General features: G+C 42.7%; 3 protein-coding genes and 2 long non-coding RNA genes across 5 annotated transcripts; all 5 read left to right on the top strand.

The window, feature by feature from the left end:
- Positions 1-6,231: 6,231 nt before the first annotated feature.
- LOC115383660 (uncharacterized) lies at positions 6,232-6,801 on the top strand. The gene is made up of 3 exons (XR_003930724.1): positions 6,232-6,358; positions 6,535-6,571; positions 6,657-6,801. It is a non-coding gene; the product is annotated as an uncharacterized LOC115383660 (long non-coding RNA).
- A 2,345-nt stretch (positions 6,802-9,146) lies between these two features.
- Positions 9,147-10,035, top strand: LOC115383661 (uncharacterized). The gene is made up of 3 exons (XR_003930725.1): positions 9,147-9,282; positions 9,533-9,570; positions 9,654-10,035. It is a non-coding gene; the product is annotated as an uncharacterized LOC115383661 (long non-coding RNA).
- Positions 10,036-13,051: 3,016 nt separating this feature from the next.
- LOC115383655 (OX-2 membrane glycoprotein-like) lies at positions 13,052-16,948 on the top strand. Its single transcript, XM_030085788.1, has 6 exons — positions 13,052-13,200; positions 13,607-13,696; positions 13,827-14,078; positions 14,156-14,476; positions 15,516-15,603; positions 15,709-16,948. The coding sequence occupies exons 1-6, from the start codon at positions 13,110-13,112 to the stop codon at positions 15,743-15,745; spliced, it is 879 nt and encodes a 292-aa protein (XP_029941648.1). The 5' UTR covers positions 13,052-13,109; the 3' UTR covers positions 15,746-16,948.
- Positions 16,949-18,187: 1,239 nt separating this feature from the next.
- LOC115384016 (OX-2 membrane glycoprotein-like) lies at positions 18,188-20,609 on the top strand. The gene is made up of 6 exons (XM_030086273.1): positions 18,188-18,283; positions 18,858-19,205; positions 19,291-19,647; positions 19,731-19,839; positions 20,008-20,058; positions 20,160-20,609. The coding sequence occupies exons 1-6, from the start codon at positions 18,202-18,204 to the stop codon at positions 20,275-20,277; spliced, it is 1,065 nt and encodes a 354-aa protein (XP_029942133.1). The 5' UTR covers positions 18,188-18,201; the 3' UTR covers positions 20,278-20,609.
- Positions 20,610-22,857: 2,248 nt separating this feature from the next.
- Positions 22,858-25,926, top strand: LOC115384015 (OX-2 membrane glycoprotein-like). Its single transcript, XM_030086272.1, has 7 exons — positions 22,858-22,952; positions 23,528-23,884; positions 23,970-24,314; positions 24,394-24,502; positions 24,672-24,722; positions 24,820-24,951; positions 25,546-25,926. The coding sequence occupies exons 1-7, from the start codon at positions 22,871-22,873 to the stop codon at positions 25,607-25,609; spliced, it is 1,140 nt and encodes a 379-aa protein (XP_029942132.1). The 5' UTR covers positions 22,858-22,870; the 3' UTR covers positions 25,610-25,926.
- The last annotated feature ends 152 nt before the right edge of the window (positions 25,927-26,078 follow it).

The following is a 26,078-nucleotide window of genomic DNA, read 5'->3' as shown; positions in this document are numbered from 1 at the left end:
TCACAACTATGATGTTTTTCGGTATTCACATTCATAAAATGCTGGGTTTATTGAACTAACAAAGCTCCGTTCTTTTTGTGCAACGCTTCAGAGGAAGAAGAGGAAGATTTCACCACAGGTATGATCGTGATCATCCGTGGTTCAGTTGTTGTGGCTTTTTTTCTCACCGTGACCTCAGTGATGCTGGTGTTCTTCTGCAGAAAACAACTGACTGACTGAACACAACTTTAATCATCTTCTCACAGAATCAACTTTTTCATAGAAGGCCTTGTAGATTTGGATTTTTTCCCCCTGTTATGATTGTAAACTGTTTAAAAACTGCATTTTGTGTTTATTTGTGTTGTCTTTGATTTGTATGTTTAAATTAGTTTGCTGATCAGAAATCACTTTGTCTTACACCAAAATAAAAAACACCCTGAAGTGTAATCATGATTAAAACAGACTTTTTTTTCTTTTTCATTTCTCACAGAAACAACAACCAGATGCAGTGAGAAAACCTCCCAACATGGTACGACTCAGACATCTGTAACCTCCTTTAGCCTCCTCCTCCACAGTTCACTCCTCCTGAATGGTTTTCTCTTCTTATTTCCAGGACGGTGCAGACGTGGGGCCGTACAGCACCTTCATCCCCACTGAGGCTGGACTTTACTCAGTGGTCCGGCTTCACTGCTCATTGTCATTTCAAGAATTCAGACAGAACCACAAGAGAAAACCCCTCTGGGTGCTTTCAAAGTGGTCTCAACACATTTGAGATTGCACAGATAGAACAGAGATCACAGTCAAAGCTTTACTAGATGAACAATCATACAAGTAGACGGATGAAATAAAGGAAAGACCAGCATGCTGTCAAGAGATGAGTCAATTCAATCCACACCCCATTGTAATTCTCCGTCTGACCACCAGAGGGCAACATTTCACTGGGAAATTAACCCTGTTACGTTTCAGCAGTCTGTTTTCTGAATTCATTCTCTTGGAAGCTAAATGCGTTCACAGAACATGACAGTATACAACATATTATGAGGGGCCATACAAGACATAATTCATTCTGGCCCTGTCACATACATATATTCTCCTTGCACATACATATATTCTCCTTGCACACACATATATTTTCACGCTTACACACGTATTCTCCTTTCACATGCATACATTCTCCTAAATAAATAGGTATATATGCATGTGTACAAAGAAAATATATGTATGTAAGAGAAGTATGTATGTATTTAAGAGAAGAATGTATGTGTGTGCGAGTGAGTTTCGTGGAAAAGGAAGTGAGTATAGTGGAAAAGGAAGCGCGCTGTGATTGGCTGAGAAGCTCAAGCAGGCGGGTCTTGTTCAGATCAGTCAACATTGCAGGTGTCGTGGAGTCTCAGTGCTGCTACAAGCAACTGGGGTATTGGGAAATATTTTATTATCCCCAGAAACAGCCTGATCCTTATCCTCATGGCTTGAACAGCAGGTGACCCGTTCATCTGCTCCAGACTGGACTCAAAGCATGGTGGAAAGTGAAAAACTCTTCAGACCTGCCAACATCCAAGTGGCTTCAGCAGGACAAGCAGCTAACGCTAACGCTACACAAGGCCGAAATGGAGGATTAGGGCAGTGTTTTTCAACCCCTGTGCCATCATGTAAAGGTTGAATGATGCTTTCCGTGTGGATATGACACCTTAAGACACAATAAATAAACATACACTATGGAAAAATCTCAGCTAGCTTAAAGCTCGTGTCCGGAGTTTCCGTTCGTTTCCAGCGTATGTATCATTTTTCAACAGAGCTTCAATGTGTTTGTCTGGTTAGATCCTACAACATAATATTAGCATAATGCAGTGGTGGGCTGTCAGGGCCTGCAAAGTCTTCTCTGCTGGCCTAAAAAGTATCTGAATTACAGACTGATGTAAATTATATTTTGTCCATAAATAATTAATAAATGATTCCAAACGGTATGTTCCAGTTCCTTTCATAGTTTTCCCGTTGTTGAGCTGCTTCCAGACATGTTTTTTTTTCATATTAAATCATTTAACCAATCAGATATCAGGCATCATCTGTTGCTAGGGCCAAAGAAATCTGCCCGAGGCCTTCACTGTCCGTTCCTGATGGCGCAGTGAAGTAAAGTGAAGCGTCAAACAGACAGCTGCTTCAACCAATCAGACAGTTGCTTCAACCAATCAGATTTCGAGTTGGAGACTCAGCACCTTCTAGCTAGCGTACACAAACAACAGCATATCCAGGCCTTCTGATTTACATTCACCAAGAGATACAGTAGGGGGCGGTATGCACCTAAGTTGTTGGTCGCCTACCTCAATTATTCCAAAGAAGAAGAAGACCTGAAGAGAAATAAAACTTACCAGAAATACCACAGGGCAAGCTGGACTTTCAGCTCTGGCTTTATGGAACTGAAACACATGGATAATCTATATGACAGAGCAGTTGAACTCTTTTTGAGGAAGGAAAGGAGGATGTATTTTGTTTTCAAATAATCGGGATTTTGGTGAGTGAAATGTCCTCTTTTCCTAAATAATATTGCTGTTTTATTAAGTTGTTGATGCTCATTGTATGTGCACAGATGTAGTAGGAGACTTGTGCACTTCAGCAAAGGCATTTATTCTGGCTGCACAAGTATCTATCTGCTGTGCAACAACTCTTAATGTGCATATCTGCATAATAAGATTTTTTTTTTGTAAACAAAATAGTTATTGAGAGGTGGATTGATTCAGGCGGATCTGTTCTGAAGGCCTTAGGGTGAAATGCACTGTCCGCCACTGGCATAATGCAATATAAAGATTTATCTATGAGCCCCGCCTTCGTCTCATAGACCCCCATGTTATCCGAAAAAGCGCCCGTCAGCGTCAGCCAATAGATTTCGAGCTTCCGCATTCTCGTGCTGTCAATCAAACTGCAGCAGAGTGGCAGCCAGAGAGCATGGCCACTCGCCCAGGCAGAGGAGAGTTAGCTCCGCAGCAGCCGCCACGCTTACCTCGGATATATACATGGTCTGCTGAACATCCACCGTAAACAGCTAAACGTGTAGGATGCTGTAGGACTCGGAGGCTCTCATTTTCACCCGACGGATAATAGCGTGCACAATAAAAGGGGAGTGGCTTGGTCGCTCATGAAAGCAGAGGGAGGGCGGAACCTCGAGACATTGGATTAAAAAAAAACTCTCTCTTTCAAAACTCAGGACACCAGCTTCAAAGGAGCACAGCGCAGTTTGCTCGTTTTATGCAAAACACCGACCCCTGCAGGCCTTAGGCGTAACTGTAGCTTAGTGAAAAGCTCGTGTCTGTGGCTTGTGCCCATGTACGTGCACAGAACAAGGGAACTCCTTCCTCGCTCTTTTAGCAGCGCTAGAGTAAAATGTAAGTTTCTTTTGCCTTGTGGAGTCTGTGCTGGAGTTGTGTAGTGCTAGAAGCCAGTCTTTTCTTACTTTCTGGAAGCTCCATCCTCAGTACTGCTCAGTTGTTGCTGCTAAGCGTCTGGCGGAGTAATGGCGGACAAATCGAAACTTAAGGATTACCAGGCCAGCGGGAGCGCGCATTACGTCAAGCTCAGAGCGATTTGTACCCGAATCACTCATATTTCTGTGCCTTCAGTGTCCTGCACAGGAAAATAGGAGCGACTGCGATCTTGCAAAAATAGCTCTTGCTGCCCATCAGGCAAAGGTGAAAACGTGTGTGGGTGTGAATAATTGAAAATTTAATATTTAAAACTGCGCTGTATCCCTTTAATGCTAATGTTTCTGGAAAGTAGAATGGAAATGCTAATAGTTAGCATGACAGTCACAGAACTTACTGGAACAAATTAAACTGAATATTTCACTTAACCGATACAAAGAACCAACTATAATTATTTCAATAATAACTGGAATATATATTCCTCAATCAGGAAATTACGGACAATCAGTGGCGGCTGGTGGTGAAATTTGTTGGGGGGGCTAACAAATGCTTGCATAATACCGATTGAATAGTTAACAGAGCTGCAAAGGCAAAATCCCCTATGATACACACAGTTACATCAATTACAGGTACACGATACTTTTTTAGTGCGGTCTCTCTCTCTCTCCCCCTCTCTGTCTCTACAGATTCTCATCACTGTTTGGCAGGGGAATATATGTGTATGTAAGCATGAGAATATATAGCCTATGTATGTGCAAGGAGAATATATGTGTGTGCAAGGAGAATATGTATGTGTAAGCATGAGAATATATGTATGTGCAAGGAGAATATATGTGTGTGTGAGCATGAGAATATGTGTGTGTGCAAGGAGAATATGTGTGTGTAAGCATGAGAATATATGTGTGTGCAAGGAGAATGTATGTGTATGAGAGGGCCAGAATGAATTACGTTTTGTGCGACCCCTCATAACATATCATAGCAGTCTGTGTTAAGATACTCAAATAGCTGAACAGAATTATCAATACTTCACCATCTGAATCATTTCCTGGTTTCAGAATGTAAAGACTTCCTCAGGTTGAAGTGAATAAGAAGCAAGTCCTCATCCAATATGGCCGCCACACTGACCCAGTCAATGGTCAGAGAAGAGTCTATTAAGATGGATGTGTGACTAATAGTGAAACTGCAACATCAAACTCTCACAAAGGACGTCTTAAACCAAACCTGTGATCCAGCAATCAAACTTTATTGATAAAGCATCTTGAGCCTGATTTTAATAACATGAACATTGTCTTCAGCTCTCAGGAAATCCAACTGAAATGTATTGACAGAAATGCCCTTTCTTTTTCTGAATGAAGCTGCATTTTTCAAAACTCATTAATAAAATTTATAATGATAATAATGAAGTTGCTTCGTTGTAGTTTTCATTCTGGCGGTGATGCATTTCCATGTGCGGTCTCCATAATGCCTCCCCAGCTGATGGAACCGATGCTTCACTCAGGCTGTGTTGTGTGCAGTTTTGTCCGAGTTATAATCTGAATTAACTTCTTTCTAACTTTGACCTTATCTTGAAAGTGGTTTTCACCCAGTGTTGGTTACTATTTCTATATATCGAGCTCCAGGACTGAATATTTGTTCTTTTAAAATGAATTCTTGGCTCCAGTGACTTCATCTCAAAAGTTTTCTATGTCTTGTTTGACCTTGAATGTTTTGAAACTGAAGACACACACACGTCCTGTTCAGGAGTGGACCACTGCTGGTGTTCCTGTCAGAGCTGTTATTTAGGTTACAAGAAGTGGGTCAATTGTTTGTTTTCTCAGTTACTTTTCAGAGCTCACGTCTGCAGCGACAGAGAGATGGACACGTTCAGACTGTGGTTTCTTCTGCTTCTGACCCTCTGTGACAGTGAAGGTAATGTACAACCACTCTGTTTTTTTTTCTCGCAAAAAATGAGCTTATCTGACTTTTATTGATTAAAACTCATTGATTCCAGATTTCCTTGTGAAGAGAATCGGGCAGAAAGCAGATGTGACTCCAGTGTGTGACTTCAGCCACACTATGGACTTCATCACTCTGCTGGTGTGTAAGATCAGAACAGAGCGGAGCCACACTATTCTCTGATCTACGAGTATGATGGACGTGGATTCAGCTTTGATCAGGGATGTGGCTCCAGCTTCTTCCTCACTGGAAACAATCAGACAGTGCTTCTCCACTTCCATAATTTGACTGCAGCTGACAGCGGGAACATCACCTGTTCATGTTCATACACAGATGGAGTGTATGTTCTCCATCTCAGCATCACTGTGGAAGGTAGGATTATTTCAGTCATGCTGCTACTGAAGGAATGTTTTCAAGAAAACAAGTGTTTTCTTGCTTTTACCTCTTGACTGGACAAATGACCATATTTGGTAACTTCCACTGAACTGGAGACTGCTCCACGACAAGGAAATGCTGTCAGATGTCGAGAATGTATCAAGAGCCTTTCAGAAAGTGAGACAGAGATCTACAGTGTGACACAGTCTTTAAATGAGTCAGGCCTGTACAGTGTGTGAGAGTTCAGGAATGTGTGTCATGTTGCAGTTTTGAGATTTATCGAGAACGAATCACAGTTAAAAATGTGAATTAGGATCCAGAATGCCTGAGCTGGAATGGGTCAGAGCTGTATCAAGAATTCAGAGGTTAGATTAAGAATTAAACAATGTATCCCCGTTTAGGTTACATGATGTAGTTTTAGAATGTGAGAGAACTGGAGAATATGTCAGAATTCTATTTCTGACCATTCTACGGTATTCACATTTATATAACGCTGGTTTAATTGAACTAACAAAGCTCCATTCTTACAAATATTCAGAGGATGAAGAGGGAGATATGATAATACCAACAGTCATCTGTGCTTCAGTTTCTGTGGCTTTTTTTCTCACGCTGGCCTCAGTGATGCTGGTGTTCATCTGCAGAAAACAGCATCAAAGGTAAATCTGACTGAACACAACTTTAATCATGTTCTCACAGAATCATAAATCACTCATGATACAAGATGCACTACAACTTCCTTCACTTTACCTTTCATATTTTGCAAATAACCAAAAGCCTGAAGTGTAACAGGAGTGAAGAAGCCTTTATCTTTTTTATTATTTGTTTCTCACAGAAAACAACCAGATGCAGTGAGAAATCCTCCCGACATGGTACGACTCAGACATCTAAAACCTCCTAGAGCCTCGTCCTCCACAGTTTACTCCTTCTGAATGTTAATTTTCTTCTTGTTTCCAGGACTTTGCAGACGTGGGGCCATACAGCACCTTCATCCCCACTGAGGCTGGACTTTACTCAGTGGTCCGGCTTCACCGCTCAGAGGCACTCAGAGAATTCAGACAGGAGAACACGAGAAAACCCCTCTGGGTGTTTTCAAAGTGGTCTAAACACATTGGAGACTGCACAGATAGAACAGAGATCACAGTCAGAGCTTTATGAGATGAACAATCAAAAAAGTAGATAGATCAAATAAAGAAAATATCAGCATGCTGTCGAGAAATTAGTCAATTCAATACGTACCCCATTGTAGTTCTCTGTCTGACCACCAGAGGGCAAACCCTGTTATGTTTCAGCAGTCTGTTTTCTAAACTCATTCTCTTGGAAGCTAAATACGTTCACACAATATGTATACAACATATTTTATCATCATGAAATACACGCTTTGAGCTTCACTTGTGTGATATAATCTCGTTCGTTTAGCAACTTTTTTCCTGAATTGTAAGTTTTTACAATTTGAAAATATCATCTCTCTTTTAGCTTGGCTCATTTGTCAGACAGCAGTCTGTGTTAAGATACTGAAATATCTGAACAGAATGATCAATACGTTCCCATCTGAATCATTTCCTGGTTTCAGAATGTAAAGACTTCCTCAGGTAGAAGTAAATTAGAAGTAGGTCTTCATCCAATATGGCCGCCACACTGACCTCGTCAATGGTCAGTGAAGAGTCTGTTAAGATGAATGTGTGTGACTAACAATGAAACTAAAACATCAAACTCTTACAAGGGACATCTTAAACCAAACCTGTGATCCATCAATCAAGCTTTGATAAAGCATCTTGAGCCTGCTTAATAACTTGAATATTGACTTCAGCTCTCAGGAAATCCAACTGAAATGTATCAACAGAAATGCCTTTTCTTTTTCTGAATTAAGCTACATTTTTTAAAACTCATTAATAAAATTTATAATGATAATAATGAAGTTGCTGTATTGTAGCTTTCAATGTGGCGGTGATGCATTTCCATATGCGGTCTCCATAACGCCTCCCCAGCTGATCAAACTCAGGCTTATGTGCGGTCTTTGTCCGAGATATAAGCTGAATTAACTTCTTCCTAACTTTTGACCTTATCTTGAAAGTGGTTTTCACCCAGTGTTGGTTACTATTTCTATATATCGAGCTCCAGGACCGAATATTCTTTCTTTTGAAATTAATTCTTTTCTCCAGTGACTTCTTCTCAAAAGTTTTCTTTGTCTTGTTTGACCTTGAATGTTTTGAAACTGAAGACACACACACATCCTGTTCAGGAGTTAACCACTGCTGGTGTTTCTGTCAGAGATGATATTTAGGTTACAAGAAGTGGGTTCGTCTTTTATTTTTTCCTCAGTTACCTTTCAGAGCTCACATCTGCAGCGACAGAGAGATGGACACGTTCAGACTGTGGTTTCTTCTGCTTCTGACCCTCTGTGACAGTGAAGGTAATGTACAACCACTCTGTGTGTTTTTCCTCTCAAAAGATGAGCTGATCTGACTTTTATTGATTAAAACTCATTGATTCCAGATTTCCTTGTGAAGAGAATCGGGCAGAAAGCAGATGTGACTCCAGTGTGCAACTTCAGCCAGACTGTAGAGTTCATCTCTCTGCTGGTGTGTAAGATCAGAACAGAGCGGAGCAGGGCTGAACCCTGTTCTCTGATCTACCAGTATGATGGACATGGATTCAGCTTTGATCAGGGATGTGGCTCCAGCTTCTTCCTCACTGGAAACAATCAGACAGTGCTTCTCCACTTCCATGATTTGACTGCAGCTGACAGCGGGAACATCACCTGTTCATGTTCATACACAGATGGAGTGTATGTTCTCCATCTCAGCATCACTGTGGAAGGTAGGATTATTTCATTCATGTTGTTACTGAAGGAATGTTTTAAATGGACCAAGTGTTTTCTTCCTTTTACCTCTTGACTGGACAAAGGAGAACATTTGGTGACGTCCTCTGAACTGTAGACCGCGCCATGATAAGGAAATGCTGTCAGATGTCTGGAATGTCAGAATTCACTTGTTGAACATTCTGTTTCCTGATTTTGTGAATCTGTTGATGTTTCCCACTGCTGTGTCATCACATCAGTACATTTCCTGCAGACTTCTCGACGTCTTGCAGGATGTCATTGGGTCGATATGATTTTTCACTAATTTGCTCAGTTTTCCTTCTTTGACAGCACAATGCCAGGTTGCATTTGGTCTGATCTCGCTGGAGTCCTTTCTGTTGGGCTCAGTCTTCTGTCGTCTGGTTATCTGGATGATCTCTCATATTCTCATAGTCAGTTCAACAACGGTCACAGACAAGACCGCAAAAGTTGAAGCTATCCGAGAGAAAGAATCTGCACAATTCTACGACCATGAAATTGAACTAAATCAAGTAGAAACTGTTCACAACTAAGATGTTTTTCGGTATTCACATTCATAAAGTGCTGGGTTTGTTGAACTAACAAAGCTCCGTTCTTTTTGTGCAAAGCTTCAGAAGAGGAAGAATTCACCACAGGTATGAGAATAACAATGATACCACTGATCATCCGTGGTTCAGTTGTGGCTTTTTTTCTCATTGTGACCTCAGTGATGCTGGTGTTCTTCTGCAGAAAACAACATCAAAGGTAAATCTGACTGAACATGACTTTAATCATCTTCCCACAGAATCAACTTTTTCATAGAAGGCCTTGTAGATTTGGATCCCCCCCCCCCACCCGTTATGATTGTAAACTATTTAAAAACTGCGTGTTGTGTTGTCTTTAAATTTATGTTTAAATTACTTTGATGATCAGAAATCACCTTGTCTTACATCGAAATAAAAAATAATCTTGAGTAAAACAGACTTTTTTTGTTTTTCTTTTTTGTTTCTCACAGAAAAACAACCGGATGCAGTGAGAAAACCTCCCAACATGGTACGACTCAGACATCTGTAACCTCCTGTAGCCTCCTTCTCCACAGTTTACTCCTCCTGAATGGTTTCTCCTCTTATTTCCAGGACGGTGCAGATGTGGGGCCGTACAGCACCTTCATCCCCACTGAGGCTGGACTTTACTCAGTGGTCCGGCTTCACTGCTCACCGTCACTTCGAGAATTCAGACAGGGCCACAAGAGAAAACCCCTCTGGGCGTTTTCAAAGTGGTCTCAACACAGATAGAACAGATCAAAACTAAGAGCTTTATTAGACGAACATTCATACCAGCAGATGGATTAAATAAAGAAAAGACCAGCATGCTGTCAAGAGATGAGTCCCTTCAATACACACCTCACTGTAATTGTCGGTCTGACCACCAGAGGGCAATATTTCACTGTGAAATTAACCCTGTTTTGCCTCGCTTGGTGTGCTTGTCACACTGCACCGCACACTGCCTCTGGGGCCTCTGTGGTCAGCTGAAGGAGGTTGCCAGATCTGTCGCGCTTTCAGCCAAAACATATGTCCAACAATAGAAAGTAGGCCAAATCTCCATCTCTATCGAAGATGCATGTTAAAACTGCGAAAACCGAATTTGCACAATAAAACCCTTCACAAGCACATAACCATTTCATTGGCCCGCCCGACGAGTTTAGCAGAACCCTGATTTTGGCAGAGGCCCGCCTAATCTGGCAACGCAGAGCCTTCTAAGGGTATTTCTTTTGCAATTTTGGTGTAATTTGACTTTCGTACAATGACTAAGTACAAAATCGTTCATTCTTCTCATGTGTATATTGACTCCATCACGTTGTTTGTTATTTATTCTACCAGAAGGGGGGAAAAAAAAACAATGTTAAGGAAAAAACACGACAAATGTTTTATTTTGAGATAATTTATTCTGGAACACATCATACTAAGCAAAACACTTTCTACTTTCCTTCCGGCACCCGACTTGCTTGTGGTTAGATTGACGCCGCAGGGCTCCTGCGTCTGGAAAAGTAGGATCGTTACGAAAAGCTTCTGGAGCGCTGGACCGGAGCCGGACGGCATCCAGTGCGAGCCCGGCGTCATACTGTTAAAATACCCAAACAGCTGAATAACCTGTGTTGAACAACTTACTTATAAAAAGTAGTTAATTTTCGTTACAAGTTGCTTCTTCAAAAAAAATTTAACTGTGTTAGTAACTGAGTGATAATATTTTTAAAAAAAAATTATTACTAGGCAAAGTAAGTACATTACTTTAAAACAAACGTGTTTGAATATGTTAAAGAATATGGCTCCCCTCTTAATGGAACTTTAAGATGCATGTCCAATTATTGATTATAAAACTGAATATATGATTAATGAAATAAATGGACACTTGACAGAATAAATTTTGAACCGCAATCACTGGATTAATCGTAAATTATTCAAATGATTCTGTGTGATAAGAGACAAGACGCGAGTGGAATATGATTAGCAACTGTCGATACAACTTCTACATATGTAAAAGAATAATAAAACATAATAGATGTTTTTCAATAATACTTCCATTTAAAAGCTGCCCTTGAGTGATCAGGGCTCTATGGCTGTATCTCTCTCTGCGCTAACGACCAGGGATCTATGGCTGGTCGTAGAAACCCGTACTTTCCTTCTTTCTGTTTGATTATGTCATTTAGAACTTTCCTGACTGAGTTGCAACAGTGTGTCATTTTAAATGATGTCATCATCTAATTTGACTTAATATGCAAATGAGCATTTCAGTTCAGCTGTATTAACACCAAGTACAACGCAGCCATTTCTAGTCACTTTCACAGATAAAAAAATCTGTTTCATAAAGGAAGAAACCCTTCTTTTAAAGATGAATGATTAATGAAATAAATGGACACTTGACAGAATGAATTACGAACAGAAGAGATTAATGTTATTGAAAATCACAGGGGTTATAGAGGAGTGTCTGTATAAGGTGGTCAGGCTTAATTTGTCCATTTTTCAGTGTTGGGAAAAAACAGTCTGAAAAAATGTTTCCCTTCCATTTCTTTGGTTGAAAATTGCAATTGTTGTTCGTTTTAATTTACTTGGATGAAATGAAAGCTCATTGATGTTCCTCTATACCTTCGCTGAATGCTTGTGTGCTCCTTTAGGCTGGGGAAGCATTTTCCCAGACTTAAAATCGATCCTAAAAGACACAGGGAGCAAAGTGCAATGCCTCTCCTCAGCTTCTCCAGAATTCAGCTACTCATTTGTTGGAGCGGGAACAGAAAGCAGAACCACGGTTAGAATGTTTTATTTGGGGAAGACCGGAGAGCAGAATGTTACTGGAATTCTATCATCTTGACACAAAGGCGTGTCTCAGCATGTGTGTGTTGGCCCCAGAGAGAGAGAGAGAGAGAGAGAGATGGGTGGCCTGAGGAGGTGGAGGAAGTTTTCTGCCATCTGTAATTTAATATCTGAAATCCAATTACAAAGGTCCTCAGTTGGCCACATGGCTTCAGTAAACACAATCATCTACAGCTGTGTGTCATTAGAAAATCAAAGAATCGTTCAGGAAAAAAAAAAAAATTCTCCCAGAATCCAGAATTTTTGCTGAATGGTAAAAACACTGTCCGGTTATTCTGCTCACTCTGGTATCCCCCTGCTTAACGCTGATTTTTAATTTTTTTTTAAATATATAATTGAGGAAGTATGCAGTTGAGGACATCCCTGACATTTTGAAGTGGGGTTTACCTCAGAGAAACTACTCACTGTTGCTGGGTTTTTTTGTTTGTTTGGGTTTTTTTTTTAATCTCTGTCGTTTGGTTTACAGTAATGGTAATCTGGGGCAATTTGAGGTGAAGCAGCACATGATACCACATGACAGTCTTAACCAAAAACCGGCTCCTAATCACATGTCCCCTTCCCTCTATGAGATGTCACTGTAATTTCTTGCTGAGTTTCTTTAGAATCCTGGCTTTATATTACAGGTGGTGCTTTCCTGTACTTATCTTTGCAGAATTGATGATGTGACTTTTCAGGTTCTTTCCCAGATTATAGCTTCTCTTAAATATGTTGTTGACTGGTAACAAGCATGTGTCATGGCTTCAGGCATGTTTTATTCTGACATTTTCAGTTTCACAGGATGTGATTTATCACAAAGGAATCATATGGGTTCGGGTTAGGGTTAACCCTCCCATGTCGGCACATCAAAAAGGTAAATAAAAAATGGTTTCGCATGAACAATAAATACCAGGATTGATCAATAAAGATCAGAAGACACACCTAACATGACTGGGTGGGGGATGGAAAAGATAAGAAGTGAAACTAAAGATTAGATTTTTCTTTGCTTTCTTTGCTAAATAAAGAAACAAATCAGTGAACTAAAACACACACACACACACACACACACACACACACACACACACACACACACACACACACACACACACACACACACACAGTTGGATCTGTTATTTTCGTAGGTAAACACAAAACCATCAAAATAATAAATGTCAGGTAACGCAGAAGCGCTGAGTCATCAATTACAGGAAACAGAAACTAAAAGTCGATCAGCTGTTATAAGAGTCGATGTGCCTGAGTGAAGTGAAAGTAAAGCAGCTCGCCGACAAACCCCGAGCAATGCTGCTCCAGCTCATAACCATATGCTGGCTCTTTAAAGGTAAGACCAACTCCATGCTTCTGTCATTCAAATATGTGTTCGAAGACTATCAGCGTTAATCACGTTAATCAAGATTAGATTAATGGAGGGCCGTCAGTTTTTTTTTAAATCGCCGAATTCGGATTCGGGTTGGCAATTGGCTCAAAGACAAGAGATATTTGAGAAAATTTATAACCAGTGCTACGTATCACTAGCTTGCTATTACTTCAAGTTAATATTAGGATTCTAAATGTTTGGTTATTGTTTTCTTGTTTTTAATAAAGAAACAATATAAATAATTCCATATTTCAAAAAATGTGCATTTTATCACCCAGTTTTAACTAAGTTTTTTTGTATACAACTATGAGCAAAGACTATTTTCAGGATCATCCTGCACTTCCTGACACTCTGCTGTGATTTGTTGCAGCCTCCAGCTCACAGATCAGCGGCTCTGGGGATGAAACAGCAGAATATGGAGGGGAGGCGCATTACAGCTGTGCCTCTGCCGACCCCACAGGTGAGGAGTCCGAGTATAGATGTATGTCAGAAATTCATTGGAATGTAAATCTATCCATCCCAAAGTGTGTGTAAAAGGCATTCCATACAAAGCGGCTCCTTCAGCGTGTTTGCTGGCGTCTTCCCTCCAGGCGTGCGTCAGGTCACCTGGCAGAGGCTCTTCTCAGACCAGTCCGTGGAGAACCTGGCGACCTTCAGCCCGCGCTTTGGCCGGCAGGTGAACGAGCCGTACGGGGGGAAAGTGTTCTTCACTGAGGCGGCGCTCAACTCCACGGCCATCACCGTGAGGGACGTGACGTGGCAGGACGAGAGCTGCTACGTCTGCTCCTTCAACGTGTTCCCCGACGGCTCCAGAGGGCGGCAGACCTGCCTCACAGTGCAAGGTACACCGCCGCTCCTCGCCCAGCATGAGGGACGAGGTCTTCTGGCTCCACCGTGCTGACTGTTCTTCTGATTCAAGGAATCTCAGAGGCCAACACGAGCGTGCAGGTCCTCAGTGGGGCTGAGGAGCACCAGAGTGAGGTGGTCCTCAGCTGCAGCGCCACAGGTAAACCTGCTCCCAGCATTCAGTGGGAGCTACCCTCCGGAGTCGCCGCCTCCAGCCCGGAGCAAACGCAGACCGTCAGTAATGCTGACCGCACCTTCACCAGCAGCAGCAGCGTCACGCTGAGGCTTGATGCCCCCTGGGAGGGACAGGTGGACTGTGTGCTGAACAGAGGGAAGCCGGGCCAGAGGACGGAGAGAATCCCTCTGGTTCTACAGCACGAGGAGCGGAAGGACGGTGTGTACATCAACCACACACAGTTTACCTCACCAGGAAGATCATATGACAAACATTCCAAATGTGATCTATCATGTTCAGAATGTTTTGATTGCATCGGTTATTAACGAGTAAAGGGAGCTGTAAGAAGGGAGGCGTTTCCTCACCTGGCCCCCCACGACTTTCACCAGCAGACTTTATGATCTGACATTTTTTTGGCTTTTTTTAAGTTCTTTGTTCACAAATTCTTATTTCTTGCCAGTGAATCCATCTTTGTTACTTTTAAAGTTGGGAATCTCTATCAAATCGTACATAGAAACAAAGAAAAGAGCACAGTTTGTTCTCATATTACCAGTATCTCAAGCGAGACCTTCCTTGAAATACTCCTGTTTGCACTTCATTTCAGTCATTTTATTGAAATCTACAGTCTGTTTGACATGACTGACACAGACTCTTTGCATATCAGGCCTAAAATGTTCTTAAATTAAAATTAAATGAAATTTAATTAATTCAGTAATTGAATTAAAATAAGAAATGTAGGTCTTTATTGAACACACAGCATGGACAGTGTAGGTGGGGAAAAGTGAGTGAACCCTGAGTTTTGAGTTCTCGAGGTTCATTTTCCCCTCATTTGAAGTCTTATGACTTTTAGATTAATTTAGACTTGATTGATGACAGTAAAGCAGCCTCAGGTCATGATGCTGCCTCCACCGTACTTCCCCAAGCTGTTCACCAGATCCAGGGACTTTCAACAGGTCTTTGGCTCTGACGGCAGGGTTTTTTTTAGTCATATGACTCAGTAACACATTCTCCACCTGAGAAATTATGAGGTTTTTCTTTCACTTCCGCTTTCAAATGTCAGCTGCCTCATAAAGGTTACTGGGAGATATCACAGGAAACATGTTGTTCAGTCTAAAAACTACCATTGACCACGAACAGTATAATAAGTGACTGCTTCCAGTTTCTCTGACTGTGCTGTTTATGTTTCATGTTGCTGTAAGTGCTCCGCCTCTGTGCAGCACTCTGGTGAGTCACTCACTAATCTGTGATCTCTCTGCAGGGACGGCTCATTCTCACGTGGCTGTGGTGTTGAGCGTCTGTGTCGTCACGGTCATAGTCTGCGTTGTTGCTGTGGTTACACACAAGAGGTTAGATTTATTTTTCACACTGTTAATCCTTTTCTTGGAATTTATTTACACGCTGATATTTCATCCGTGCTGTGTTCTAAATTTCTTTTTCTTTTATTCCCACAGGTGGAAATATAAAGCGAGAGATGAAGCTGTTGTATGATCAGTGTTTGGCTTCGCTTTAGGAATGATGAAACACAAATAAGCTAAAGTCTTCTAATGTCCTCTTTTGTCGAGATAGCCTAACCCATGTGACATTTCATTTGGAGCACTTTATGAAGAATGTATTGAATGTATAAACTGTGACATACAGTCTGCAACAACCTAAGCTTTACTGGTGTTTGCAATGATACTGTGGTGAAAAAGGCCCCAGAGCACTTTAAATTGCTGACTGACAGTGGAGCTCCATCTAGTGTACGAGGTGTGCACACACAGGAATGGAGTGAAAATGTAGTGGAGAAATAGTGCATTTCCTAAGGTTATAGCTCAGAATACATTGCACTTTTTTTTTACAGTTTGCACATTTGCCTTCACTTCAGATCTAATCCTGTTGAAAATTCTAAATTAATATATTTGTCCTTTTTGCCTGAATGTTTGATCACATTGTATTTATTATGTTTATCTGTTACAGCTCAGCAGAATCATGTATATAACTGTATTGTGAGCGGGTTCTGTGTGCACCTTGCATGCTCTACCCATGTGCATCCTGTGTTTTAGAGATACTTGTGTGTTCACTTGTTGCTAAATGAGCATTAAAAAAAGAAACCATTTGGATTGGTGTTTTTGACTTTTGTGGCAAAAAATCTAAAATTTTGATATATGCACCATTCTGGCTAGAAAACACGTCGTGCCCAGTGGATCTGATGGAGCTCGTGGTCAGTTTCTTCGGTGAGACACTTCCATCATTCTTCAATTTCAGCCCATATTCAGCGCTGGTTGGTTAAATTTCCTGTCAGTTGTTTGTTCTGTATCGTGATTGGTGGAATCACTCCTAAAGCCCGCCTCCCCAGACACCTGGAGAGAAAACCGGTGTTTCGGGTTAACTGGTTTCTATGTTAACTGGTGACCGACATGTCTTGAGAACCCGATCGACACTTGTGGTTGTACCAGCCGAACGTCGGTTTTCTGCAGTTACAGAATATACTTTAAACTTTGGTGCCTTTTGTGAGTCTTACTTCAACAGGTGCTGCTACCTGCATGCGTTTACAGAAATCAGTCACCAGTTAACAGGGGAACCGGTTAATCCGAAACATCGAGAAAGGCGAGCAACTCCCTCTGATTCTCTGACACTTGAATAATTTTTGCATATCGTTCTGTTTGATTAAACATTAGGCCTTTGTCATTTCAGTAATGCTGATATTGTACAGTGTAATTCGGCTACTGTAATGATAAATAATGCAATTTCAAGTTGATTGTTGTGAACTTTAATGAAGTGAAGTGAAGTTTAATACACTCATAAGCGCAACACTTTTGTTTTTGCTCCCATTTTTCATGAGATTGACTTAAAGATCTAAAATTCATTCAAGATACACAATATTACCATTTCTTTCAAACATTGTTCACAAATCTGTCTAAACTCAGACAGCTGCTGAAACAATTGGTTTGCATAGCCAAAGAATTTCTGCACAAACTGTCAGAAACCGTCTCAGGGAAGCTCAACTGCATGCTCGTCGTCCTCATCGGGATCTTAACCTGACTCCAGATCGTCGCCGTAACAGACTTGAGTGGGCAAATGCTCACATTCGATGGCATCTGGCACGTAGGAGAGGTGTTCTCTTCAACTTCGCACAGCCTCGGAAAAGGAGTGGACCAACATTCCACAGGCCACAATTGACAATCTGATAAACTCTATGCGAAGATGTGTCGCACTGCATGAGGCAAATGGTGGTCACACCAGATACTGACTGGTTCTGAGTCCCCAGACCCCCAATAAAGCTAAAATAAAATAAAATAAAATAAATAAATAAATAAATAAATAAATAAATAAATAAATAAATAAATAAATAAATAAATAAAAATGCACATTTCAGGCTTTTATTGTGGAGAGTCTAAGGCACACCTGTGCACTAATCATGGTGTCTGATCAGCATCTTGATGTGGCGATGGATTATCTCAGCAAAGCAGAAGTGCTCACTAATCACACATTTAGACAGATTTGTGAACAATGTTTGAAAGAAATTGTAATAATGTGTATAATTTCAGATCTTTGAGTCAATCTCATGAAAAATGGGAGCAAAAACAAACATGTTGCATTTATATTTTTCGTTGAGTGTAAAATCAACTGATGATTTATGTGAAAATCAGAGTCTGGTGAAGCCAGCACGGTTATAGAAACTAGTGATAGAGACCAAAACATGTTCTGAAACCGGGCGCTTTATATGTTTATTTGCACTCTGAAAAACTGCATTTTTGAATGGGTTCTAATGAGACCGGGGCTCTTTTTGAAACAAGCATCATCGCCCCCTGCTGGAGGTTCTCCGGAATTACATCTTTTTTTGCACTTGATCCTCATGTTTTATGAGCGGAGGTTGGCGCCCACAATGGCCCGCCCCTGCAGCAGCAGTTCAAAGTAACAAAAGTGAAAGTGGAGGACCACAAAGTAGCGGGAAAATTTGAAGAATGGCAGAAAGCAGGTTGCTGTGTGTTTCGTCTGGACTCATGCTGCTGTGTTTTCTCTCCACAGTGGTTCTCCTTTCCGAAGGTAAAACTCAACAAATAGAATAGGAGACTTTATTAATGTCACAGAGGAGAAATTTACCGGAGCAAGAGGCATGTAGAACACGAGGTCTGTGCAAAAAGTAATGCAAGGTGCAATACGAACATTTTATGACACATTTTATCACATAAAAGTGGTTCATAATTTTCATATTCACGCATTAAACCCTCGGTTCTGTTGATGATTTCTTATATAATTAAAATAGCAAATAGCTGATCAGTGAGAGAAAGAGAGTCTCTCTTGTTGCCAGTTGTTGCATCTGATTTCTGCATTTGTGTGAAAAATGAGAAAAAACAGCCTCATCAGCTCCATATGCAGGGGATTACTACAAGAGATCTAATTTTAATAATCCACTCAGTATTTAGTGTACTTTTCGCAAATGACACATTGTTTTACAGGACAGAAAACCTGAGCAGCGTTTAGAGGAGATTACAGCCTGGAAAAGTCAAATATGTGTGATCATGCTCCATTTTTCACTACTGTGCCAGAGGTGTGTGTGTTTGGGGTGTATTCATCCCTCAGAATGTGGATGTGAGGTGTGTGTTCCTGCTCCCTGCAGCTCTGCCAGATGTGGTCCAAACCCAGCAGACGGTGACGGCGGCCGTCGGAGGAGACGCTCTGTTCTGCTGCCAGCTGCTGCAGCCCAAAGACGTCCGGCAGGTCACCTGGCAGAAGCTGTCCTCCACCGGAGACGGCAGAGAGAGGGACCTGGCCTCTTCCAACCGGTTCTTCGGTCAGAGGGTGAACGCCGAGTTCTCCGGTAAGGTGGCGTTCAGAGACGCGTCCCTGCAGAACTGCTCCATCGTGCTGCGGAGGGTGCAGGTGGAGGACGAGGGCTGCTACCGCTGCCTGTTCAACATCTACCCCGAAGGCGTCTTCACAGGAAGAACCTGCCTGCAGCTCCACGGTGAGGCCGAGCCCCGCCCCCTCCGCCCCGCCCCGGTGTTGCGTCCCACTGCACGCCGTCGCTGACGTCTCCCATGTCTCTGCAGAGCTGCAGGCACCGCTCCTCCAGGTGAGCCCCCCAGTCCCCGCCGGGGGCCCCCGGGTGGTGCGGTGCGTTGCCACGGGGCGACCCGCCCCCACGGTGACGCTCTCCGTCACCCAGCAGGACCTCCGCCTGTCCAACCACAGCTGGGTCACGGTGTCCAACCCCAACGGCACCGTCAGCGTCAACGCCTCGGCCCTGCTGTGGGGCTCGCCGCCGCACGGCGGCATCGTTGGGTGTGCGGCGCAACAGCAGTCTGGTCCTCAGCTCCACACGTTTGTGACCCTTCCTGAGGTCATTGGAGGAGGATCCCCGATGTCCGGGGAGGAGGAGGAGCCCGCCAGGCTCTCTCATTCTAACGGTTCAGTGATTTTAAAAACAAAACATTCAGGTTCTCTCGGATCTGAAGAGGTGTTTGACCTGTTCTCCTCTCATCTCTCGCAGAAAGCAGCTGGGTTGCGTTGCTGCTGGCCGTGTCGCTGGCGCTGCTGTTGCTGATCTCCATCCTGGTTGCTGTGGTCCTTGTCCTCCGGCGTGAACGGAAGAACAGGAGGTACATTTACTGCTGCACCTGCCGGGGTGGCAAACATACAGTCCGAGGGCCAAAAGTGGCCTGCAGGAGGGTCCAGTGTGGCCCGAGAGACAATCCGCTTCAAATCTGAAGTGAAGTGCTGAGGTCTCTGTACCGGTGGCGTTTCTGAGGCCTGGTTGTGTCTTTCAGGGATCCGCAGAGGAACAGCACACCTGCAAAAGAAGCACAGCCCCTCACTGGGTAAGGAAGGGGGTCTGTAATGCTTTTTCTCTCATGTGACTGTCCGATCAATTTCAATGAATGAATGATGGAATGTCTTCTTTCTTGTTTTGGCTTTTCAGACCATACCAAACACCTTTAAGACAACCGGACTGCAATTCGCTGAAGCAGCGAACTCCCAGCTCCAAGACGCCCGCTTCACGAGAGCTTTTTTCCCAGAAAGAGACTTTAGATTCTTAGATTACTGCATTGAAATCTGGGGCGGAGATGACAACAATCAATGAAACAATTCAAATGAAGACACTGGTTCATGATTGAATATCAGTGAAATGGTAAACACGGATTTTGCATAGATTTTTTTTACATCTCATATAATTTGAACACATTTTTTTCAGTATAAGATCTCTGTACATTTAAACTTGTTTTCTATGTTTGTTACGTATTGACCTTTCAATCGGTACAATCAAATGATGTGAAAACCTGCATACTTCCAGCTAGTGTTGTGTATTCTGATTTGGTTGAATCGCTTCTATATGATGAATATGACACCAATGTAGTTAGATTATGCTATTGATCTTAATAAACTTCCATTTCATTGAGAAAAAAAAACCCAAACACTTTTTGGTCTTTCCTGCTGCAATCTCGTAGTTCCAGAACATCATGAGTTCAGATTTCAGGATGTAGGCTGTCAGCCTGGGTCCACTCCCCCCTTTGAACATGAAACACTCTTGTTACCAGACTGAGGAGAGGCTTGACATCTATTATTTCCATATGATTCCTGCAAAAAGTGCCTTAAACAGCCTGCACACTTCAGAAGCTTTCCTTCTAACTCACAGTAAAACTGAATGACTGGATCAGCTTAGTTGGACGTCTGCAGTTTTTTTGTGGTTGGAGAAGTTTTTCAAGTGCTGCCCCACAGGAGCAGCACTGGAGCAGAAATATAAAGCGAGAGAAGACGCTGTTGTATGATCAATGTTTGGCTTCGCTTTTAGGAATCATGACAAACAAATAAGCTAAAGTCTTCTCGTGTCCTTTCTTGTTGAGATATCCTAACCCATGTGACATTTCATTTGGAGCACTTTAAGAAGGATGTATTGAATGTACAGACTGTGACATACAGCCTGGAACAACCTAAGCTTTACTGGTGTTTGCAATGATACTGTGGTGAAAAAGTCCCCGGAGCACTTTAAATCGCTGACTGACACTGGAGCTCCATGTAGTGTATGAGGTGTGCACACACAGGAAGGGAGTGAAAATGTGGTGGTGCAAGAGTGCATTTCGTAAAGGTTATAGCTCAGAATACATTTGCACTTTTTTTTACAGTTTGCACATTTACCCTCACTTCAGATCTAATCCTGTTGAAAATTCTAAATTAATATATTTGTCCTTTTTGCCTGAATGTTTGATCACATTGTATTTATTATGTTTATCTGTTACAGCTCAGCAGAATTGTGTATATTGTATTGTGAGTGTGTTCTGTGTGCACCTTGCATGCTCTACCCATGTGCATCCTGTATTTTAGAGACACTTGTGTGTTCACTTGTTGCTATATGAGCATTAAAGAAAAGAAACCATTTGGACTGGTGTTTTAATTCACTTATACATTTTGACTTTTAGGGCAAATAATCTAAAACTTTGAAATATGAACCATTCTGCCACCTAGAAAATAGGTCGTGCTCAGTGGAGCTGATGGAGCTCGTGGTCAGTTTCTTAGGTGGGACCTCATTCTTCAATTTCAGCCCATATTCAGCGCTGGTTGGTTTGATTTCATGTCAATTGTTTGTTCTCTATCATCATTGGTGGAATCACTCCAAAAGCCCGCCTCCCCAGACACCTGGAGAGAAAACCGGTGTTTCGGGTTAACTGGTTTCTATGTTAACTGGTGACCGACATGTCGTGAGAACCCGATCGACACTTGTGGTTGTGCCAGCCGAACGTCGGTTATCTGCAGTTACACGATATACCTTTAAGTTTGGTGCCTTTTGTGAGCCTTGCTTCAACAGGTGCTGTCCCCCGCATGCGTAATCAGTCACCAGTTAAGAGGGGAACCAGTTAATCCGAAACATCGAGAAAGGCGAGCTACTCGCTCTGATTCTCTGACACTTGAATAATATTTGCATGTCATTCTGTTTGATTAAACATTAGGCCTTTGCCATTTCAGTAATGCTAATATTACACAGTGTAATTCAGCTACTTTAATCATAAATAATGCAATTTCAAGTTGATTGTTGTAAACTTTTAATATTTAAAAATCACATTTAATGTACAGATTAAGTAAAATTTAAGACAGAAAATTTACCATTCATTAGACATCTTTTGAGGTGCAGGGTGGCGACCCTGGGACGAGTTACTGGTCATGTCAGTCCAGCAGGACGTGTACACGTAAATGTGATTGGTCCAGCTCGTCACGTGACCGCATCACGGGGACAGAGGAGGCGCTGTGATAGGGTGATTTATGCAAAACTTTAACTTCTAATATAAAATCTACAGATGATTTATGTGAAAATCAGAGTCTGGTGAAGCCAGCACAGTTGTAGAAACTAGTGATAGAGATCAAAACATGTTCTGAAACCGGGCGCTTTATATGTTTATTATTTCCACTCTGAAAATCGGCATTTTTTAGTGGGTTCCAATGAGACCGGGGCTCTTTTTGAAAGAAGCATCATCGCCCCCTGCTGGAGTTTCTCCGGAATTACATCTTTTTTGCACTTCGGCATGATCCTCATGTTTTATGAGCGGAGGTTGGCGCCCACAATGCCCCGCCCCTGCAGCAGCAGTTCATAACAACAAAAGTGAAAGTGGAGGACCACTAAGTAGCGGGAAAATTTGAAGAATGGCAGAAAGCAGGCTGCTGTGTTTTTTCTCTGGACTCATGCTGCTGTGTTTTTTCTCCACAAGGGTTCTCCTTTCTGAAGGTAAAACTCAACAAATAGAATAGGAGACTTCATTAATCTCACAGAGGAGTAATTTACTGGAGCAAGAGACACGTAGAACACTAGGTCGGTGCAAAAAGTAATGCAAGGTGCAATACGAACATTTTATGACACATTTTATCACATAAAAGTGGTTCATAATTTTTCATATTCACACATTAAACCCTCGGTTCTGTTGATGATTTCTTGTATAATTAAAATAGCAAATAGTTGATCAGTGAGAGAAAGAGAGTCTCTCTTGTTGCCAGTTGTTACATCTGATTTCTGCATTTGAGTGAAAAATGAGAAAAAACAGCCTCATCAGCTCCATATGCAGGGGATTACTACAAAAGATCTAATTTTAATAATCCACTCAGTATTTAGTGTACTTTTTGCAAATGACACATTGTTTTACAGGACAGAAAACCTGAGCAGCGTTTAGAGGAGATTACAGCCTGGAAAAGTCAAATATGTGTGATCATGCTCCATTTTTCACTACTGTGCCAGAGATTTGTGTGTTTGGGGTGTATTTATCCCTCAGAATGTGGATGTGAGGTGTGTGTTCCGTCTCCCTGCAGGTCTTCCAGATGTGGTCCAAACCCAGCAGACGGTGACGGCGGCCGTCGGAGGAGACGCTCTGTTCTGCTGCCAGCTGCTGCAGCCCAAAGACGTCTGGCAGGTCACCTGGCAGAAGCTGTCCTCCACCGGAGACGGCAGAGAGGGGAGCTGGCGGGACCTGGCCTCCTTCAACCGGTACTTCGGTCAGTGGGTGAACGCCAAGTTCTCCGGTAAGGTGGCGTTCAGAGACGCGTCCCTGCAGAACTGCTCCATCGTGCTGCGGAGGGTGCAGGTGGAGGACGAGGGCTGCTACCGCTGCCTGTTCAACATCGACCCCGAAGGCGTCTTCACAGGAAGAACCTGCCTGCAACTCCACGGTGAGGCCGAGCCCCGCCCCCTCCACCCCGCCCCGGTGTTGCGTCCCACTGCACGCCGTTGCTAACGTCTCCTGTTTCTCTGCAGAGCTGCAGGCGCCGCTCCTCCAGGTGGGCGGCCCGGGCCCCGCCGGGGGCCCCCGGGTGGTGCGGTGCGTTGCCACGGGGCGACCCGCGCCCACAGTGACGCTCTCCGCCACCCAGCAGGGCCTCCGCCTGTCCAACCACAGCCGGGTCACGGTGTCCAACCCCAACGGCTCCGTCAGCGTCAACTCCTCGGCCCTGCTGTGGGGCTCGCCGCCGCACGGCGGCATCGTTGGGTGTGCGGCGCAACAGCAGTCTGGTCCTCAGCTCCACACGTTTGTGACCCTTCCCGAGGTCGGAGAGCCGTCCGGGGAGGAGGAGGAGCCCGCCAGGCCCTCTCATTCTAACGGTTCAGTGATTTTAAAACAAAACATTCAGGTTTACTCATTTCTGAAGAGGCGTTTGACCTGTTCTCTCCTCTCTCGCAGAAAGCAGCTGGGTTGCGTTGCTGCTGGCCGTGTCGCTGGCGCTGCTGTCACTGATCTCCATCCTGGTTGCTGTGGTCCTTGTCCTCCGGCGTGAACGGAAGAACAGGAGGTACATTTACTGCTGCACCTGCAGGGGTGGCAAACATACAGTCCGAGGGCCAAAAGTGGCCTGCAGGGGGGTCCAGTATGCCCTGTGAGGCGATCGCTTCATATCTGAAGTGTGAAGTGCTGATGTCTCTGTACCGGTGGCGTTTTTGAGGCCTGGTTGTGTCTTTTAGGGATTCACAAAGGAACAGCACACCTGCAAAAGAAGCGCAGCCCCTCATTGGGTAAGGAAGGGTGTCATACATGCTTTTTCTCTCATGTGGCTGTCCGATTATTTTCCATGAATGATGGAATGTCTTCTTTCTTGTTTTTGTTTTTCAGAACAAACCAAACACCTTTAAGACAGCCGGATCGCGATTCACTGAAGCAGCGAACTCCCAGTTTCAAGACGACAGTTTCAAGAGTTTCACGAGTTTCACGAGAGCTTTTTTCCCAGAAGGAGAACTTTGGGTTCTTTGGGCCAATCCCAATTCTACCCCTTACCCCTACCCCTCAGCCCTTCCTCTATGATATGCGCGTTCACGAGGCTTAAGGGCTATCCCAATTCTACTTTTGAATAGGGGGAGGGGAAAGGGGGAGGGCCAAAACACAATGGGAGTAAGTTATATTATTTGTCTAAACTATAATATGTCAGTAATAAAACGTGTTTATACAAATATATATGTATTAATTTAGTAAATATATAAAATAAAATGGCTTGGAAGGAAGTTACAGCCCAGCAAGCTTCAAAAAAGTGGGAGAACCTGAAAAAGAAAAATAAGGTAAATAATAATACCATTATTAAAAAACAAAAGTAATTTCTAAAGTAATTTCTATCGTTTCTAATATCCATAATTTTGTGTTATAGCACCTGAAATTTGTAAAATCTGGCTCAGGCACAGAGGAGGGGGAAACCACTGCTGCAAATTATTTCGAAAGGGGTATCCCAATTCATAGTGCTGCAAACATAGCCCTAGCCCTCAGCCCTATTCTAAAAGGGGTAGGAGAGTGATAGGGGTCGGGCCAAGGGCTGAGGGGTAGGGGTAAGGGGGAGAATTGGGATTGGCCCTTAGATTACTGCATTAAAATTTGGGGCGGAGACGACAACAGTAGAAAAAGCATGGAGCAATAATTCAAATGAGACACTGGCTCCTGCTTGAATATGTTGAAAACAGATTTTGCATAGATTTTTTTTTTTTTTACATCTTTCATATAATTGGAACACATTTTTTTCAGTATAAGATCTCTGTACATTTAAACTTGTTTTCTATGTTTATTACGTATTGACCTTCTTTCAATCAGTGTAATCAAATGATGTGAAAACCTGCATACATACAGCTCGTTTTGTGCATTTTGTTCTGGTTTAATCGCTTCTATATGATGAATATGACACTAATGTAGTTCGATTATGCTATTGATCTTAATAAACTTCCATTTCATTAAAAAAAACCACTTTTTAAAAAAAAAAAAAGAAAAAAAAACACTTTTTGGTCTTTCCTGCTGCAGTTTCTCCAAGTGACCACTGGGTGTCGCCATTTCTTGTAGTTCCAGAACATCATGAAGTGTTTTTTCTTTTTAAGTTGCATTATTGCAGAGGGGCA

Source organism: Salarias fasciatus, assembly GCF_902148845.1.
Source record: "Salarias fasciatus chromosome 23 unlocalized genomic scaffold, fSalaFa1.1 super_scaffold_20, whole genome shotgun sequence".
NCBI lineage: Eukaryota > Metazoa > Chordata > Actinopteri > Blenniiformes > Blenniidae > Salarias > Salarias fasciatus.
Note: the sequence above shows the minus strand (reverse complement) of the source record. Positions and strands in the feature narration are given on the sequence as shown.

Coding starts and splice junctions, on each gene's coding strand:
- LOC115383655 (XM_030085788.1), top strand. CDS start 13,110: ATGTGCCTGAGTGAAGTGAAAGTAAAGCAGCTCGCCGACAAACCCCGA. Junction 13,697..13,826: donor TGCCTCTGCCGACCCCACAG/GTGAGGAGTCCG, acceptor TCTTCCCTCCAG/GCGTGCGTCAGGTCACCTGG. Junction 15,604..15,708: donor GCTGTGGTTACACACAAGAG/GTTAGATTTATT, acceptor TTATTCCCACAG/GTGGAAATATAAAGCGAGAG.
- LOC115384015 (XM_030086272.1), top strand. CDS start 22,871: ATGGCAGAAAGCAGGCTGCTGTGTTTTTTCTCTGGACTCATGCTGCTG. Junction 22,953..23,527: donor AAGGGTTCTCCTTTCTGAAG/GTAAAACTCAAC, acceptor GTCTCCCTGCAG/GTCTTCCAGATGTGGTCCAA. Junction 24,503..24,671: donor CGTGAACGGAAGAACAGGAG/GTACATTTACTG, acceptor TGTGTCTTTTAG/GGATTCACAAAGGAACAGCA.
- LOC115384016 (XM_030086273.1), top strand. CDS start 18,202: ATGGCAGAAAGCAGGTTGCTGTGTGTTTCGTCTGGACTCATGCTGCTG. Junction 19,648..19,730: donor CAGGCTCTCTCATTCTAACG/GTTCAGTGATTT, acceptor CATCTCTCGCAG/AAAGCAGCTGGGTTGCGTTG. Junction 20,059..20,159: donor GAAGCACAGCCCCTCACTGG/GTAAGGAAGGGG, acceptor TTGGCTTTTCAG/ACCATACCAAACACCTTTAA.